The sequence below is a fragment of the Heloderma suspectum genome, chromosome 3 (assembly GCF_057233095.1).
Source record: "Heloderma suspectum isolate Gila_16-S chromosome 3, 16-S_ref, whole genome shotgun sequence".
Taxonomy (NCBI): Eukaryota; Metazoa; Chordata; class Lepidosauria; order Squamata; family Helodermatidae; genus Heloderma; species Heloderma suspectum.
This window is the reverse complement of record NC_139460.1, coordinates 35,825,447-35,845,628: the sequence shown is the minus strand read 5'-3', so window position 1 is coordinate 35,845,628 and position 20,182 is coordinate 35,825,447. Positions and strand designations below refer to the sequence as shown.

At 43.3% G+C, this 20,182-nt stretch overlaps 1 protein-coding gene across 4 annotated transcripts in view; it reads right to left on the bottom strand.

Annotated features, from left to right (window-relative positions):
• WASF3 (WASP family member 3) overlaps positions 1–20,182 on the bottom strand; it is a 64,374-nt gene that overhangs the window by 7,815 nt on the left and 36,377 nt on the right. For 2 of the 4 annotated variants that reach the window (XM_084842925.1, XM_084842924.1), the window contains 5 exons: positions 18,996–19,138; positions 17,244–17,378; positions 6,895–7,048; positions 5,154–5,271; positions 867–1,042 (listed from right to left, as the gene is read on the bottom strand). In XM_084842925.1, coding sequence (XP_084699051.1) covers positions 867–1,042; positions 5,154–5,271; positions 6,895–7,048; positions 17,244–17,378; positions 18,996–19,128 — 716 coding nt within the window. In that variant the 5' untranslated portion in view covers positions 19,129–19,138. Of the gene's footprint in view, positions 1–866; positions 1,043–5,153; positions 5,272–6,894; positions 7,049–17,243; positions 17,379–18,995; positions 19,166–20,182 lie in introns of those variants that run through there. The other 2 variants (XM_084842926.1, XM_084842927.1) reach the window with 2 other exon arrangements.

Sequence of the window (20,182 nt, the reverse complement as noted above, 5' to 3'; positions counted from 1 at the left end):
AGCTCATTGAGCCTTCCTGCAATCACTTTTTTCCCCTTCAATGGCCTGGGTTTTACAATTATTACAAGAAGGCATAAGCAAGACATAACAGATGTTAGTGGAACTGTGAAGTAATGCTAGGCTGCACTATTTGTTGTGTTTGTTCCTTTCTTCCAATTAAGTTGCAGAACAAATATGAAAAAAATCTCTTGGCCAATCAATCAACTTGAGAATTCTGCTTTCTCTCTACACACAGACCTCCACAGTCCACACACAGACCTCCCATTTAGCTCAAAGGGAGCAGAAAACAGAGGGAAGATAATGCCAATGGCAAGGATTGTTGTGCACATCTGGAAGACTTTTTTGTTGTTCAAAACCATTTTAAAACAAAAACAATGCTTCTGATTCTACAGCTCTTGTTTGAAAATAAGTTCAACACTGATAAAAAGGAGTTAACTACTCACAACAGTCTACCAACAGCAAAACGGTATCTCTCCTTGCATCTTAAGAACCAATGCTTCTTAAGCTCCATAAAGAGTTCTGAATCTCTCTAAAAAGGCTGAATCTTAAAATGATCTGGGATCATTTAACCAAGGAAAACACATGTACTAAACTGTCTATATAGCAGTACAATATTTCAAACTAGAAAAGAAACACAGTCAACGAACATACAAAGCAGATGTATAGCAGTTTTCACAAGTGACAGATTTAAGTCACATGGGTCTTTTAAGTACATTAGAAAATATACTTTAAAACATTCTTGGAATATTTTGCTGTAGTTCTGCCATTGCACTCTTAATCAGCTGCACTCTTAATCTGTAATAAATTTAAGGATAAGAAGAATATCTGAATGTACAACACAACAAAAAGTCTTGCTGTAAACAGACCTAGTATCAGGGGACAGAGATCCCTCGGATGATGCTCCATGGTATAGATTCTGAGATAACCTGTTGTCTGGTCTAAGCTCTTTGTCATATGCCATCATATTCCACTCCTGGCGCCTGTTCCTTGCTTTTCTAACCTTTTTCACCTCACGAGTTGTGCCATCTATACGCTTTTGCTCCTAATGTTATAGAAAGAGAGGAAGCATGCAAAGGAGAGAGACAAAGAAGGAAAGAGCAAGTTAAATGCTATTAAGAGTATGAAAATAGGTATGCAGGTGAGCCAAGCAAAATTAATATGAAAGCATACAGTAAAGATCTCATAGAAGGTTATTTATCTGACAAATAGCTGCTGTGCTTTAATATATATAGCAAACATACACCTAATGTTAAATATTACTGTTTTTCCACAATATAATTGCGGGTTATTTTATGGTTTGCAAAACCTGCTTTAAACAATCCAGTTAAAACATTTGCAATAATCTCAATGATCAATGTATCCTGCCTGTGTGTATTGGTGGTTGGAGGCACATCTTTGCAGTGCTTTTGCTCATATCCCAAACATCCTTTTTTTTTTTTTCTTGCAAACTTTGAAATGCCAGTCGCTGTATTTGATTGCACAGGCCACACCTCCAGAAAGATAGCCCAGGTTCGCACTGATAGCAATTGGCATGTCTGTTTAAGATTATCCGATCACAGATGCAGGATAAAGTACATTATAGTAGTTTACTGCTTCATTCAATTAAAAACCCCAACAGTTCTAGCCAATATAATCAACATTAAAGATTAGTGTTTCACAAGTTCAAAAACCAAAAATGCACAGTTAGCACACCTGCCATATTACCCTCCCACCCCCACTTTTCTCATATATCCTCACCAAATCCCTCTTTCCCACAGCTACTGCATCTCTCTTCGCCATACAACTCTTGCGTTGCCTTACCACCATGACAATGGTTCAGTCCCCTGCAGAAAAAGCACATAATCTTCCAGGACTCCCTATCAGTGGGCCAGAATATGTGGTGCTTCTCTTTCACCAGGACTTCTGGATCCACAATCCTGGGTGGACTTGATCCAGAAAGGTGGGTTATAAATATTTAAATATAAAAATAAAAGTCTAGTGTCGTTCCAGTCCATGAAAGCAATAGAGACTCTTTCATAGAGATGTAACATTTACATCAGTGTAATGTTGAGATGTAACACCAACGTCAGTGGTGACTCTAATCACATGTTGGGAAACTGAGCATAAATACCTATCAGTAAAATATACTTTAGATCAATATTTTTAATAAGAAATGAAAGAACGAACTATGCTGGGAATCTTACAGAGAGGATTAAAAAAATATTTTCTCCTATGGCTTCATTATTTCCAGACGTTTTACATTTCTAGTTTTTCTATAAAAGTGTTCTTATTACATAGTTTTTAGAAATCATTTTTGGGGGGGGGGAGTAAAGGCTGGGTAACACTATATAAATTTAGTTGTTGTTCAGTCGTTAAGTCATGTCCGACTCTTCGCGACCCCATGGACCATAGCACGCCAGGCCTTCCTGTCCTCTGCTCTCTCCCAGAGTGTGCTCAAGTTCATAACACTATATAAATACTTGAGTCCCCAGGGAAAAAAAAGGTTTTTTTCTGATTTTTTCTGGGGGTTTTCCAGGCGTTCACATCTCTACTCCATTATATTCTGTTCCTATTTACTTATAGAAACACCAGTGTGACTCTGCTCACACACTACATACTTCAAGAAATTTTCTATAAAACAAATAAATGCCTTACATTTATGGCAACTATATATGATCAGAATAAGGGGAATTCAGGTGACCATCCTGCATGAATTTAATTTATATGCACTCACATATTAAGACAGCAAACATCATCATTCCTAAAACTGGTACATTATTGTCAGGGTGGAAACTGAGCCGACAGAACCCCCGAGCAGTTCTGATTCTGAAGAGGATCAGCAATCCGTGGGAGAGGAGCCAGCTCATCCCTCACAGGCACAGCAGCTGGCAGAGATCCCTCCTGCCGGCATTCCTGAGATAGATAGTGATCCTGGCAGTGAGAAAGTGCAGGAGGGGGGCCTGCTAGACGCTCGACACAGATACAGGGAGCGACGAGCGATGGAGGGCGCGGAAAGGAGGTGTAGCGCCCATTTGGTGTGCAAGCAACGGCCGCCTCCCATGGACCCAAGGGAAAGAGGGAGGATCTCTCCCTAGCCCATAAGTTCAGGGTCTTCAAGTGATTCTCCTTCAAATGGGGACCAAATGCCTACCCAGAGCATAGGCTACTCTGCTGTTCATTGCTTAGTCGCTGGTGATTAGCATCTGAAAGAGTCATTAAGTTGTAAAAGGATTAAAGCCTTGAAAAGAATCCTTTCATCTGTGTCTTGAGATGGCTATTGGAGTGTACTGAAAGAGGCCGCTAGGGCACTCCTGACAATTATATACGTTCATCCATGTCATAGCTGTGCTGAGTCTTCACTCAAACATGCCTATAAAAGCAGCTCAGTACATTCTCAGAATAAGAGGAATAATTCTTCAATGTCCATTTACATGGAAACAATCTGCTGAAAACCATCTAAAGCTAAAAAAACACCATGAAACAATTTTATAATGATTCCAGCTATTTTCCAAAGAGGTATTTATTTTTTTGAAACTAGGTGATACGGATCTCGGTGAGATCCCCTGAAATCCATTGCGGAATGAACCCCTGCCCCCCCAACCCACGAAAGGCGCGCGAAATGGAGCACTTACCTGCTGCCGTCCGCGCTGACTTGAGAATGGCGGCCGCAGGGCATTCACTTCTTCATCACAGCCGTGATAGGCTACGTAAATACTTACGTAGCCTATCACGGCTAACGCAGGGACGCCTTTTGCGTCCCTGCGGAGGCCGTGATAGGCTACGTAAGTATTTACGTAGCCTATCACGGCAAGCCAAAAAAAACCCACAGTGTACGCAAATGGCAGTGGCTATGGGAGCCGCCATTTGTGTTCCTTATTTTTAGCCGTTTTAGCCTACGTAAATATTTACATAGCCTATTATGGCGAAAAAAAGGGGAACGCAAATAGCGTAGTGGGCGCTATTTGCGTTCCTTTTTTTTTTGCTGTAATAGCCTACATAAATATTTACATAGGCTAAAACGGGGGGGGGGAATGCAAATGGCACCCACTATGCTATTTGCGTTCCCTTTTTTTCACTGTAATAACCTACGTAAACATTTACGTAGGCTAAAATGGCTAAAAATAGGGAACGGAAATGGCGGCCGCCATAGCCGCCGCCATTTGCGTACGCTGTTTTGGGGGGGGGGCTTGCCATGATAGGCTACATAAATACTTACGTAGCCTATCACGGCAGGTTTGCAGGACACAAATGGCGGCTGCCATTTGCATCCACAGCAGCCTGTCCGTGGCTGGAACTCCGGCTGCGGATGGCCCTGGCCGGTGGCTCCACTGAGCTGCCATGGAGCAGAGCCGGCCCAGGGAGAATTCTGGGGGGAGGGACGGAGCGCCTCCCCCCCACCGCGAATCCAAGCTGCGAAAAGGTAAGTGACTTTCGTACATCCCTAGATTTTACCAATGTCTTATTAGCAGGTACCTATAAAATTCTTGTTTAAAGAAATATGTGCCTCCTAATACACTTATTTAAAATTAAAGGGTAAAAGAACAGCTTGCAATACGGAATAGTCTTGCTTTTACAGCCACTCCTATGTTGGGAAGAATATTTAAATTATTATTATTTATTTCATTTCTATACCGTCCCATGGCCGAACTTCTGAGTTGTTTACAACAATTCAAAAAAAATACACCAGCATTACAAACATGATAAAAACAGTCTAAAAATCTTAACACAAAAAAAATAAAACAATATAAACAATTTTAAATAAAGCTCTTAATAATGATAATTCTTTAACCCAAAATGTAGCCGGTAGATCAGGGATAGGCAATGTGGTGCCTATAGGCATCAGTGTACCCACAGATATTTCTCCTGGTGCCCCCAAGCTGCCCCGCCCCGCTCACTTTTATTATTTATTTATTTAAAGGTTACCACATTTTCTTACCAGCTATGGATTCAAAGGAGTTGTTTCATGTGTTAGGGCTCAGACCTCACATCTGGCTTTTACTCAGTCTTTTGGGCAGGTTACTTGTCCTTTGTGACTAGCCATGGCTCCCATGCTCCCATTTTATGGTGGTGCCGAGGACCATTTCTCAAATTGCCAAATGTGCCCACGGGTCCATAAAGTTCCCTACCCCTGTGGTAAACTATGTGTATACATTCAAAAGCCTGTCTGTATTTACCTTTTGTCGTCTCTTTTCTTTTCTTTTGTCTTCTGTATCTTGTAACATTTTCTCTTTCCAGAGGTCAAAGAAATAAGACGGATCAGTATAGAACTTTAATCCATCTTTTTTATCATCTCTGTGAATAAAATGGAACAAATATTGGGAAAACAGGGCTGGTTTAACACAGCTAGGATACTTACTCACCAAGCAGGAATGGCTCCAATCTAATGGCTCAAACCTACCAGCAAACCTATTCCCAGATAGTACTGGAGCAGAACTATTTGGCAAGAGCTCTGTTTCAATCAGCAAGTTAGAGCCTTGCCATCTGATCATGAACAAGCACCCAAGCCTGCTGCTTTGTATGGGACACAGGAGTGTTTACTTATGAGCAGACTCAAAGCTCCTCATGGCACTTGTTCAGATAACTGAGATCGTCACAGGCCATTTAATGCAGCAGTTGCTTTCCTCAATCAAACTCAGAAGTGCAGCACTCAACTGGCACCTCCACTCAGGACAAACTGCAAACTGCACTAGCTTGTGCAAACATGTCGTCTGGGGGAGAACAGGTGCAGGTGGGTCTTTCAAGCAGATTGACATGAGAGGAACTAATGTTAGAACAATGCTTAAAAATGTGCAAGCATCTCTCATGTTCCAATCAGCATGCTTAATATAAAATATATAGATTTTATATAAAATTAATGACACATAAAATCTTATTTACTCTGAGAGGGGTGATAGCACAGTGCTACCTTTGCAAGCAGAAGGACCCAGATTCACGCCCTGTATGTATGTGTAAACTCCAGTCAAAAGGATCTTAGCTAGCAGGGAGATCCTTTGAACCTGCAGAGCTGCTGCCAGTCAGAGTAGACAATACTGGGCTAGATGGACCAGTAGTCTGACTCATACTGTCCATTTCATATGTACTCCAAGGTAGCCTTATAAAAGCCAACTGAACTAGCCTAGGACTAGTCTTTGATTAATGATTATATGCATATAACACCAAGCTCTGAAGAAAATAATGTATCTGGACAAGAAACCTATGCACACAATAACCTGAATGTATAAAATTGCTATAATCAACTATCAAATCATCAGTAATCACTGTGCAACACTAGAAAATGAGGACCAAACTAGACATGACATGGGTGTTCTGTGACTGAATCCAAGCAGTTTATATCAAAGAGTTTAAAAGTACCCTTGATAAAGAGGTTTTCTAAGTGTGGTGCAGCTATCTTCTTGTTTCTGAAAACATACAGTGCCCATATGTTTTCCGCGGGGGCAGGACGGGGGGTACAGAATGAGACATTTGCATTAGGGAAACTGTGTGTGTGTGTGGGGGGGGGGGGAGAGGTTAACCCCCTCCCTCCACACCATGGTCCTGATCCAAATTAGGCCTGCACCGCTGCTTTTGGAACCAGAAAAAGACCTTGGAACTCCAGGTCATGGAACTCTCACATGCTATCTAGTTTGGCTCTGAGCTGCGATGAAATAAGCCTCCCATGAATGGGAACTCACCTACAAATACTATTTGAATATTACTTCAGCCAAGCATATGAAGTCACCCTACCATTTATGGTTATCATTCAAATGCCAACAACTCTGAAGCTCTGAATGTATTAGCATATTTACATTCAACCTGACAGCACCGTGTTATTAGTTTTATTTTGCATCATTACCGTATACAAGAGTAAGAAGAAAAAGCTCATGTCCTACAAAGGTGAAAAGAGCAGGACAATTTGTCCATTTCAAGTTACTGTACCTATATGAAGTAAGAATATTCAATGGAGGAGGTTTGTCACTCCGATTATAAATATCAGCCACAGGATTGGGAATGCTGCTCTTTGAAACCACCTGCTGGTCCTGTATTGTAGAACTTTTGAATGCTTTTTTCATGTTGATATCTTGTAATGAGACTGTTGACAAAAGAAAGAAAAAGAATTAGCTGTACATACAATTTAGACTAAGAGGAGATAACTGCAATATCCAAGAGTAAGTCAAATGAAAGTACTGAACATAACAGACTACGAGCAAGAAGCAATGAACAAAATCCATTAAATTCTCCTTCCTAAACAGAATACATGTTGTGCTTCACACATCTTAGGCAGGATTGTGTACAAAATGCAATTTGCACTGATATATATGGTAATACCTCCCCAGCAATATTTTGTTAGACTTGCTGACTGTGAGATGGTATGTTAAGAATTAGATAAAAGAACTAGTTTAGGTGACTGATGTTCTTTTTCTTATAGCAAAATACTTCCACATATATAAACAGCCACAACTAGGGATGTACGAAAGTCACTCACCTTTTCACATCTTGGCTTCGCGGTGGGGGGGAGGCGCTTCGCTTCTCCCCCCGAAGTTCAGGCGAGGGGGGGGAGGCGTCCTGCCTCGCCCGGCCGAAATTCAGGCTGGGGGGAGAAGGCGCCCCGCCTCGCCCGGCCGAAATTCAGGCCGGGGGGAGGCGCCCTGTCTCCCCGGCCGCGAAACAAAAAGTGAAAAAACAAAACAAAACCCGTGATAGGCTACGTAACGATTAACGTAGCCTATCACGGCTAAATATTCAAAGTCAGCCATGATAGGCTACATTAATCGTCACGTAGCCTATCACGGGTGACTTTGGGGGAAAAAAAGAAGCGCGTACGCAAATGGCGGCGGCCCATGGGCGCCGCCATTTGCGTTCCTTATTTTGGCACATCTAGTCTACGTAAAGATTTACGTAGACTACGGCGAAAATAAGGGCAACGCAAATAGCGTGCCCTTATTTTCGCCGTAGTCTACGTAAATCTTTACGTAGAGTAGACGTGCCAAAATAAGAAACGCAAATGGCGGTGCCCATGGGCCGCCGCCATTTGCATATGCGCTTTTTTTTTTCCCCCCAAAGTCACCCGTGATAGGCTACGTGACGATTTACGTAGCCTATCACGGCTGACTTTGGAAAAATAGCCGTGATAGGCTACGTAAATCGTCACGTAGCCTATCACATGTGTGTGTGTGTGTTTTTTTACTTACTTTTTATTTTGTAATGGCGGCGGCGGCAGCTGGTCGGGAGACCGGCCGCCGCCCCCGCCCCCGCTGAACCGCCGCCGGGACCCGCTGCTGAGAGGGACATTCGCTGAAGGTAAGTCCCATCCTGGGGGGGGGGCGGGGGGCCGGCGGAGAATTTCCCCAACACTTGCGGGGGGCCGAATGCCTCGGCGCTCGGCCTCCCGAAGATTCGGGGAGAAATTCTCCGCCATCCCTAGCCACAACAGGCCAGACTGACGTCTCCAATAGTGGATTCATTAAAGGACATTATTTTTATGTTATGATCAAGCCTGTTTATGAATATTTGAGAAATATTTTTTTCAAAACCCAAGTATATAAGCAAAATACAAAACATAACAAAACTTAGGCAACTTACCCTGCCAGGTAAAAATTACTTGCATTCCATGTCAGATGTAAAGGGCATACACGTTCCTGCTTTCCCATTGGAGTAGATTTTAAAAAATTAGTCCAACTTTGAAAATCCATGTTTTTCCCATTATTTTAAATGCCCCCTTTAGGGCGCAATCCTATGGGGATAGGCAGCCGCCTCCGAACTCAGAGGCGACTGCCTATCCAATGCAGGGCAAGAGAAACACGGAGGGAATCGCTCCCTCCGAGCGTCTCTTGCCCTGCATTTCTGGCTAGACAGCCAATTTTGGCTACCTAGCCACAGGAAGGTGGAGCGGGGGAGGAGGCTGCCGGATGACACATAGGATGTGTCGTACTGGCATTTCCGCCTTCCTGGCCCCGGACCACCCCACGGAACACCCCGTTTTGGCCGCTCTGCACTCCTCTTCCGAGTGTGGAGCTCGGGGCCATTCTGCGCTGCTTAGCAGGCAGAGTGCAAGGGGGGAAAGTTCCTGGAAACCCACATATCCTATGGCTGTCAAGCCACTGACTAGCAGCCATAGGATTGCTCCCTAAAATAACAAGATTTAAAATGATATCTCAATGTAATAAAAGCATATTAAATTCCATATTCATAATTCCTTGAAACTGAATCTATAACCCTCCACAGAAAAACTGAGTACGTTTGAAGTGAAATATGAACCAAGGGTCAAAATATTTCTTGGCCAAAGTCACAAGATTAATATTTTCCCATGATAGGTCATATACAGTATTTATTACTGTGAACATTATGAACATTTAAACAGTATGAACGTCAGCATTACATGTCATGGAGAAACACTGTGCTGCCCAGCAACTACCAGCCTTTGCTATTGGAACAAAGTTTTGGGAAATTAGTTTTCAATTAAGTAACATTGGTTGGTGTCAATACATGTGTAGAGAGAAAGCCAAGCAAAATTGCTTCCCTTCCTTAGTGAAAAAGGCATGTGGCTTGCATGTCCAGTTGGATTATGCTCCTGGGTAGTATAGAAGCTCTATTTAGTTGTAAACAGTTATATTTTAATTATTATAGAAGCCTACTAGTATGTGTGCATGTTCAGAAAATATGAATTAGATAGTTGAAAACTTCATTTAAACCAGCCCTTTCCTTGATATTGTAAACCAATCCACTCTGCTTACCTTTAAAATATTCAGACGTGGAGGCACTGTTCTTTCTCTGTCACGGATTCCACATTTTTTAAAGGAAAAAGTAACGATTGCACATATGTTAATCTTCAGAATTGACACAGAACACAAGTGTTTTGTACTCTGGTACCTGCAGCATAGCATGCCCTCAAAGGAAATGGAAAACTGATCTTTCTCTCTTAAGAAATAGAACTACAGCTAATAAGAACATTGTTTTGCTGAAAGAAATTAAGAATTGTTCAGCAACTTTAGGTTATTTTAAGGACACAGGAAGGTACTGATGAAAGCATCTACATCTCCAGTTAGGAGAAGATTTGTACACAGATGGGGCTATATGGCCTATATAATGAGCTTGGACTAGCAAATAAATTCATTTGGGGGGGGGATGGATGAGGGGAAACAAGCTGAAACTTAATTCAGACAAGATGGAGGTACTGTGGTTAGGGAAACTGAATACTCTGGATGGAGATCTGCAGTCAGTCCTAGAAAGGATTGCCCTCCCCCTGAAGAACGAAGTACACTGTTTGGAAGTCAAAGAATCATAGAATAGTAGGGTTGGAAGGGGCCTACAAGGCCATCGAGTCCAACCCCCTGCTCAATGCAGGAATCCAAGTCAGAGCATCCCTGACAGATGGCTGTCCAGCCTCGTCTTGAACGCCTCCAGTGTGGGAGAGCCCACCACCTCCTTAGGTAATTGATTCCATTGCTGTATTGCTCTAACAGTCAGGAAGTTTTTCCTGATGTTCAGCTGGAATCTGGCTTCCTGTAACTTGAGCCCATTATTCCGTGTCCTGCACTCTGGGATGATGGAGAAGAGATCCTGGCCTTCCTCTCTGTGACAACCTTTCAAGTACTTGAAGAGTGCTATCATATTTCCCCTCAGTCTTCTCTTCTTAAGGCTAAACATGCCCAGTTCTTTCAGTCTCACTTCATGGGGCTTCGTTTCCAGGACCCTTATCAGCTTTCTTGCCCTCCTCTGAACCCTCTCCAGTTTGTCTGCATCCTTCTTAAAGTGCAATGCCTAGAACTGGACACAGTACTCCAGATGAGGCCTAACCAGGGCTGAGTAGAGGGGAACTAGTACTTCCCAGGATTTGGAAGCTGTGCTTCTATTAATACAGCCCAAAAGAGCACTGGCCTTTTTTGCAGCCCCATCACATTGTTGGCTCATATTCAGCTTGTGATCGACAACAATTCCAAGATCCTTCTCGCTTGTAGTGTGGTTGAGCCACGTATCCCCCATCTTGTAACTGTGCATTTGGTTTCTTTTTCCTAGGTGCAGAACTTGGCATTTATCCCTATTAAATGTCATTCTGTTGTTTTCTGCCCAGCACTCCAGTCTATCCAGATCACTTTGAATTTTGTTTCTGTCTTCCAAAGTATTAGCTATCCCGCCCAATTTTGTGTTATCTGCAAATTTGATCAGCATTCCCTGCACCTCCTCCTCCAAGTCATTAATAAAAATGTTGAAGAGCACTGGGCCCAGGACTGAGCCCTGCGGTACCCCACTCGTTACCTCTCCCCAGTTTGAGAAGGTCCCATTGATAAGCACCCTTTGAGTCCGATTCTGTAGCCAACTGTGGATCCACCGGATCATTGTTTCATCTAGCCTACTTTGAGCTAGTTTGCTCATCAGGATATCATGGGGGACTTTGTCAAAGCTTTGCTGAAGTTGAGGTATATGATGTCCACAACATTCCCACGGTCCACAAGGGAGGTTACTTGATCAAAAAATGAGATCAGATTCGTCTGGCAGGATTGGTTCTTGACAAATCCATGTTGGCTTCGAGTAATCACTGCATTGTTTTCAAGGTGCTTCCAGATGGATTCCTTTATCATCTGCTCCAGAATTTTCCCTGGGATTGATGTCAGACTGACTGGTCTGTAGTTCCCAGGTTCCTCCTTTTTACCCTTTTTGAAGAGAGAGACAACATTAGCTGTCCTCCAGTCATCTGGCACTTCACATCCTCCATGATTTCTCAAAGAGAATAGACAGCGGTTGTGAGAGTTCTTCTGCCAGTTCCTTTATTACTCTAGGATGCAGTTCATCTGGCCCTGGAGATTTGAACTCATTCAAAGTAATGAGGTGTTCCTTGACCATATACCTATCAATCTCAAGCTGCAATCCTGCCCCTTCAGCCTGTACTTCGCCTTTGCCAGGGGGGTCATATACCCTCTTTTGGGAGAAGACTGAGCCAATGTAGGAGTTGAGCACCTCTGCCTTTTCTTTGTCATCTGTTATCATTTTGCCATCCTTATTTAATTGCTGTACAACCATTTCTTTCCTCTGCCTTTTACTATGCACATAGCTGAAGAAAGCCTTTTTGTTGTTTTTAGCATCCCTCGCTAACCTCAGCTCCTTTTCAGCTTTAGCCTTCCTGATGCCATCCCTGCAATTCTGTGCTACCTGCCTGTATTCTTCCTTTGTTGCTTGGCCTTCTTTCCACTTCCTATATGTGTGCTTTTTTGTTTTCAGATCATCTCTAAGCTTTATGTGAAACCACATTGGCGTCTTCTGTTGTCTTCCACCCTTTCTTCTTGTTGGAATTGTTTGTGATTGTGCTTTGAGAATTTCCTTTTTTAAAAGCTCCCACCCATCTTGGACTCCTTTTCTCATTAGAGAAAAGTCTCCTGGACTTAGCAGTAACTGGGAAGCACAGGTGGTGGCAGTGACTGGAAGTACTTCATACGAACTTAAGCATGCACAGCAACTGTGACCCTATCTAGAGTGGACAGATTCACTTATCTATGCTCTAGTAATATGAAGGCTGGATTACTGTAAAGGGCTCTACATGGGGCTGCCTTTAAAGTTGGCTTGGAAACTTCAACTAGTACAAAATGCAGCCATTTGAACTGATAGGTGCTAAGCAGGCAGATTATGTGACACCTGTATTGTACCAGCTGCACTGGCTGCCAGTGAATTTCCAGGCACTTCCGGGCCCAACTTTAAGTGCTGGTATTGGCCTTTGATTGTGTGGATCACAACAAACTCTGGCAAATTCTTAAAGTGATGGGAGTACCAGACCACCTTACCTGTCTCCTGAGAAACCTGTACAAGGGTCAAGAAGCAACAGTAAGAACCAGACATGGAACAACCGAGTGGTTCAAAACTGGGAAAGGAGTACAACAAGGCTGCATATTGTCACCCTGCTTATTTAACTTATATGCAGAGTACATCATGAGAAATGCCGGGTTGGATGAATCAGAGGTCGGAATTAAGATTGCTGGGAGAATTATCAACAACCTCCGATATACAGACGATACCACCCTAATGGCAGAAAGTGAAGAGGATCTAAAGAGCCTCTTGTTGAGGGTGAAAGAGGAGAGTGCAAAAGCTGGTTTGAAACTGAACATTAAAAAAACTAAGATCATGGCATCTGGCCCCATCACTTCCTGGCATATAGAAGGGGAAGAAATGGAAGCAGTGACAGATTTTACTTTCTTGGGCTCCAAGATCACCGCAGACGGTGACTGTAGCCATGGAATTAAAAGACGCTTGCTCCTTGGGAGGAAAGCTATGGCAAACCTAGACAGCATAGTAAGAAGCAGAGACAAGCAGGTCCGTCTAATCGAAGAAGAAGGGGACGGCAGAGGATGAGATGGCTAGATAGCATCACCGATGCAATGAATATGAACTTGAGCACGCTCCGGGAGAGAGCACAGGACAGGAAGGCCTGGCGTGCTATGGTCCATGGGGTCACGAAGAGTCGGACACGACTGAACGACTGAACAACAACAAAATTGGCCTTTAAAGCTCTAAGTCAGCCTTTCCCAACTTGGTGCCCCCCAGTTGTGTTGGACTGCAACTCCCATCATTTCAGACATGTGTTACATTCTTCCTGTACGATGTTTAAGAAATGACTTATTATTTCACCTGATGACTCCACCCCCCCACTACCACGAGTCTAGCTAAGAGAATAACATTGGACCATAACAGAAGAATACAGTAATCCTTGGAACCAAAGGACAGTTCAAATTGTGTATCCATGGGGCATACATTCCTTTGGCTTCAGTTGTACAAAATGTTAAATATTATGTTACAGTAACTTTGCCATTGTAACATGCTATGTTATGTGGCTTGAAACGTAATACACCAGCTTTTCACCACAATTCATTCATTCATTCAATTTCATTTCATTTCTATACTGCCCAATAGCTGAAGCTCTCTTTAACCAATAAAGCCAGCTTTAAAGAAATGCATTATACTTCTATAGACCTGATAAGAATGTCAATTAAATTCAGCATCAGTATTTACAAATTATGAAGTCTAATATTCAAGTTGCATGTACATTTATTTTTATAAGCAGAATTTGCAAGTGAGGTTCTTAAATTATTTAATTCCTAAATGTATTTTCAAAACAATCTAAAGACTTATGTTACTTCTGAGGTTGCAAACCTAGACAACAAAACCTACGCTCCAGTAAATGTTGGTAGTTGCTTAGGAAGACATCGTCAATGAACGCAGTCTGCGGGTTTGCACGATCACTGCAGCCCACCATACTGGCTGTCCTTTTAAATATTCAAGCCGTGACAGGTGGTTGCTGTGGCTTATCATATCATGTAAACCCAGTTAAACAACCTTAAACAGCCCATGGGTTATGCGAGGGTTATTTAGCCCTTGCATAAGCGAACCTTGCCAGGTTCGCCCACCATAAGCCACAGAGCTTGCCTGCCATGGCCTGATTATTCAAAATGGCTGCGGTAATCATACGATCATCTGCACAATCACAACTGTGCACATGCACAAGCAAGGGAATAAGCATTCATTTTGCATCCAATATAGTATTTAAACCTGTGATGTAGCATAAGTCACTAATTGATGAGGCACAAATATAGTGCATAAACTAGCACTCAGTCGCATATGGAGGGCTGTTTTTCACAACACAGCTGCCATGCTAACTCCTTTCAGATCTTCTCCTCCACACATTTATTCTATACAAGGAGAGGTGAACCGGTTCACGCTGCTGGCCCCACAACTGTCATCTCCACACTACTGACTTCCACATGTAGTTGCCCCTTTTCAGACCTTCCGTTCTATACATGGAAATCAGGGGTAGGACCTGTGGTGCAATTCTGTTCCTCCTCATGTATAGTGAACATATGAGAAGTTCTGGAGATCATCATAAAAGGCACCTGAAACGGCCTCTGTGAGATAGCTGTTCTGTATGGCAGGTAACTGCATGTATGTGGGCCAACAATGTAATCAGCCTCCTCTAACCTGGTGTCATCCAGATGTTGTGGACTACAACTCCCAGGATTCCTCACTATTGGCCATGCTAGCTGGGGTTGATTGGAGTTGAAGCCCAAAACATCTGGAGAGCACCAAGCTGGGGAAGGCTGAAGTAGAGCAACATCATGACACTGCCACTGAATCATGACAGGTAGCCTAATCACAATGAAATCAATGGGCTCTAACAGCACATAACTGCATCCAATGTTCTAAGACTCTGGTTATATAGTCAGGGCCAGAAATATTGGAACAAGGATAACTGTTTTGGCAGTTGGCCTCTGTACACTACCACATCAAAGTTGAAAGGAAACACACCCAGATGGGAGCGAAGTCAGGACTTTCAGCTGTAATTCAAGAGGTTTGACAAAAGTGGGGCACTAACCATTCAGGAAGGACAGCCAGTGGCATACACACATCCCTGTTGTTGGTGGCTCCTAAGTAATGGAATAAACCAACATCATTTCAAACTTAAGGATCGCCTTTAATACCGGGATGAAAATCCTTTGCAGTCAATGACTGCCTGAAGTCTGGAACCCATGGACATGACCAAATGCTGAGTTTCCTCCCTCGAGATGCTTTGCCAGGGCTTTCCTGCAGCTGCCTTCAGCTGCTGCTTGTTTGTGGGTCTTTCTGCCTTCAGTCTTGTCTTCAGTAAGTGAGAAGCATGCTCTTTTGGGTTGAGATCAGGTGACTGACTTGGCCATTGAAGAACATCCCACTTCTTTGCCTTGAGAAACTCTTGGGTAGCTTTTGCTGTATGTTTTGGATCATTATCCATCTGCAATATGAAGTGGCGTCCTATCAGTTTGGCAGAAGTCGGCTGAATCTGAGCAGAAAGTATAGCCTTATACACTTCTGAATTCATCCTGCTGCTTTTATCAGCACTCAGGTCATCAATAAACACCAGTGACCTGGCTCCATTGGCAGCCATACATGCCCATGCCACACTGCCTCCACCATGTTTGACAGATGATGTGGTATACTTTGCATCATGAGCTGCTCCTTTCCTTCTCCGTACTTTTCTCTTCCCATCATTCTGGTGCAAGTTAATCTTGGTTCCATCAGTCCATCTTATTCCAGAACTGGGCAGGCTTTTTTAGGTGTTTGCTGGCAAAGGCTAATCTGGCCTTTCCATTCTTGGGAGTTATCAGTGGTTTGCACCTTGTTGTGAAGCCTCTGTATTTACATTCATAAAGCCATCTCTTGACTGTAGATGTTGACAATGACATGCCTACCTCCGCAAGAGCGTTCTTGACCTGGCTAGATATTGTGAAAGAGTTCCTCTTCACCATGAGCAGAATTCTGCGGTCATCCACTTTAGTTGTCTTCCGTGGTCTGCCAGGCCTTTTGCTGTTGCTGAGCTTGCCAGTTAATTCCTTCTTTTTTCAGGATGCTTCAAACTGTTGTATTGGCCACTCCCACTATTTTTGCTATCTCTCTGATGGGTTTATTTTGTTTCCTCAGCCTAATGATGGCCTCCTTCCCTCGCATGGACACCTCTTTGGACTTCATGTTGGGAGTTCCAGTGAACAGCTACCAAATGCAAATGTAACACTCAGAACCACCTCCAGGCCTTTTATCTGCTTGATTGGTCATGGGGTACCCAGGAAACAGGCCACACCTGGCCATGCAGCTGCTTGCCAGCCATTCGTTCCATTACTTATGAGCCACCAATGATGGGTATGTGTGTATGCCACTGGCTGTACTTCCTGAATGGTTAGTATACCACTTTTGTCAAACCCCTTGAATTACAGCTGAAAGTCCTGACTTCGCTCCCATCTGGGTGTGTTTCCTTTCACCTTCAATGTGGTGGTGTACAGACGCCAACTGCCAAAACAGTTATCCTTGTTCCAACATTTCTGGCCCTGACTGTATAATGTCAAAGGATCATTTTCTTTGGTGACAGCTTACAATAGAGTAGCTCTGTTTATAACAATATTATAGAATAAAAAGTTCAAGATGGACACAATTTTAATTTTCTACCTCCTTATCAACCTACATCAAATTAAATTAATAATGTACGAAATATACCCAACAGTAAATCCAATTAAAGGTAGAACTCCTGCAAAGAGATACAAGGGCATGGATTCTTAAGTGGAAATATTACGGGGTTCTAATATTTGTTCTTCTTTGTCTTTCGTCTCTTTCCTCCACACCCACAGAGACCTTTTCCCAAAGCATCCACTTTTTTTAAAAAAGGCAAGATGAAATATCACTCAGTACCAACTCCAAAGGAAAAAGTAGTCATTGTTGTGCAATTAATTACTGCACTCATGTCAATATAACTTCTGGCTCAATGCTCAAAGGCAATTACCCACCTTCTTCGACAGTTGAATCCAGCTGGGTAACTTTGACAGCAAGGCGGTCAATTCTGTCTTGAAGGGAATTTGCTCTTATGTAGAAGTTGTTGGCTTCATTAAACAGCTCACCAAATATGTCTTCAGCATGCTTGCCTGTAGAGAAAGAAGGGGAGGTCTCCCTATCTGTTTTAATCACTGTGTCACATACATTTTCTCACAGAGAAGGTCTCTTCAAAGAGTTAAATGTTGTCACTACAGCACTGGTCCTTTCTGCAAGCTATCAAGTGTAGAACTCCCACATTTATCCTTCAGCTTGACTGAAGGTTGCTCTTCCGGGATAAGTCCTACAGTCAGGAATGCTGCATGTACCCACCTCCACATGGCCTGAGCAGCAAAAACTCTCCTCACTGGCAAGGGGAAACAAGCAGCTGGGAAGAGGGGGTGAGTGCACCCAGCCAAAAAACATCCTTTAAAATTCTCTACTTCTAAATGCCTGAGATGGCAGTTTTAACTTGGCGCCGAAAAGATAACAATGTTGGTGCCAAGCAGGCCTCATCAAGGAGATTATTCCATAAATGGGGGGCCACCACCAAAAAGGCCCTCTCCCTTGTCTTCCAAATCTTCCAGAGCCCTCTGGAAACTATCTGGATCCATTAGCCTCTGGGGACGGACCATCTTACTAGGTCCCCCACTCTTGCAAAGGGGAAAAGCTGACGTAAGTCTAAACCTCAGCAAGCAATGATCTGATGATGACAAAGAGACTGAAGCAAAGTTCCCTGCCTTCAGATCACCATCTCCATGTCTGGTTGAGAAAGCCAAATCTAGAGTACGCCTCACTACATGCGTTGGGCCGTTGGGCCAATGACATGTTGGGATGTCCCATAGTTGTCATGAAGACCATGAAATCCTGAGCTGCCCCAGACAAGGTTCCCCCAGCATGAATGTTGACATCCCTCAGAACCAACAGTGTGGGCGATCTCAACAACACACCCAAGACCACTTCAGCTCAGATAGGGAGTCTGTTGAGCAGTGGGGTAAGTGGTACACCAGATGAATCCCCAATCTGTCCCACTGACCCAACACAAGGTGCAAATACTCCAGACCAGTAATCAAATGGACAGGGAGACTGCTGAGGGAGATGGAACTCCTATAGACCACAGCAACCCCTGCCCCATCCCCAGCCCTCAGGTCTTCCCTGATGCTGAACCAAGTACCCTGGTGAGAAGAGCTGGGAGAGACTAAGTCCTCCCTGCTCACCTACCCAGTTCTCAGTTATGCATGCCAGATCAGCCACCTCATCCACTATTAAATCATGGATAAGGGAGGTCTTATTCTGAACTGATCTGGCATTTAACAGCAGCATCCAGAGGCCCGAGGGCAAGCTGATAGGGCATCCCCCATGCCTGCAGGTGGGGGGAGGGCTGGAACACAGCACAGCCTTTAACTGTCTGGAACATGTTCCCCTAAGCTGGCTAGCCCTCTTTCCAATGCCATATCTCCCTTGACCTGTAACCACACTAATTGGGGCCCAGTTGTAAAGGCAGGCATCTAAAAGAGGGAAGTGCTGTGTGGGAGACCATAAGATACAAAATCAGGGTGGCAATGCATTCATCCCACTAATTCAGCCTCTTCACATGGCATGGGTGCTAGGATTGATAACCCCACAGGCCAGCCAAAACAAATTTTTAAATTGGCTCAGACTCAACGTTTCATAAAAACAAATATACAAAAAAAGTAGATCAGGATTTTAAAAACCATCTAGTGACTTACTTAGGCTGCTAAGTTGGCGTATAATAGCAGCAAGGGTACTATTGGTTACACATTCTAATTCACTAGTAATTCCCTCAGGCAGAGCTCCTCTGCAAAGGTGCCGAGGTTCAATGTTCCTTTTGACTAAGGGCATGATTCAATATCTGTAAAAGAAAAGAATAGAACATTAGTCTTACACCACTCCCCCCAAAAGTTGTAAAAGCAGCAGCTGCCATTGCAGTACAAGAACAGGGTTTGAATACTACTGGATGGGAAGTGGCCCCTACTGCTGCAAGGGATGCGAGAGCACACTGTTGCTGCCTATCTCATGAAAACTTTATGAAAAAGTGCAAAGCAGCCTTCTTCCTTAGTAGATGTACTTATTTATTAAGGTGCCTTAGAGAAGAGGAATTAGCTAGGTTCTCTTTCTGAGTCATCCAGGGATTCACAAGGACTCAACCTGAGAACATATGCCAGAACCAAAACACTTCGGTGGCCAGCTCCTAAAGATAATAAAACCAATTAACTCTGTTGGCCAGAATTCTCAAAACCTCCCAACATTAACACTGCTTTCTCAAAAGGGAAATCCAGCACAGCACACAAATATCAAAAGCTGAAAGACTATAGTGAAATACAGCATATCTATAGCACACATGGTGTTTGAAGGCTTCTGCTGATCATATGAAATTGAACTTATTTGTAAAGTATCAATTAAAAACAATTGGCTACTCACAAATAGCAAGATGTTTGTAAGTACTTACAAGTGCAGGGAAAAGAATAAAGGCTCTATTTCACTGAAAACATATGTGCTATACCAACCAATTAGCATGCACAATTTGTTCAGAAGACACATTAATTCCAGAATGGGAATCTTGTTTTAAATAAAAATGATCCGTCTTTTTTCTGTTGTCAATTTAAATCAGTACACGCTGTGACCAAGCTACTCAGGGGCACCGCTGAGGTGGGGGCAGACCTGCCTCCCAAAACACTGGAATCATCCATAAGTAGGTTTCTTTCCTTTCAGCTTTATCCCAGATTAAGCTTGAATAAACAAGCAGCATTCTGCTTAGAACACAAGCTGGTTGCATGGGGAGCCGCTAAGAACTCAGCTCTATTTCTTAGTCACCCCTATGGTTGGAAGAATGGAGGGACAGAGAGACAAAAAGACAGAGGCTGTCTTCACACCTGGCATTCTATCCCACTACAAA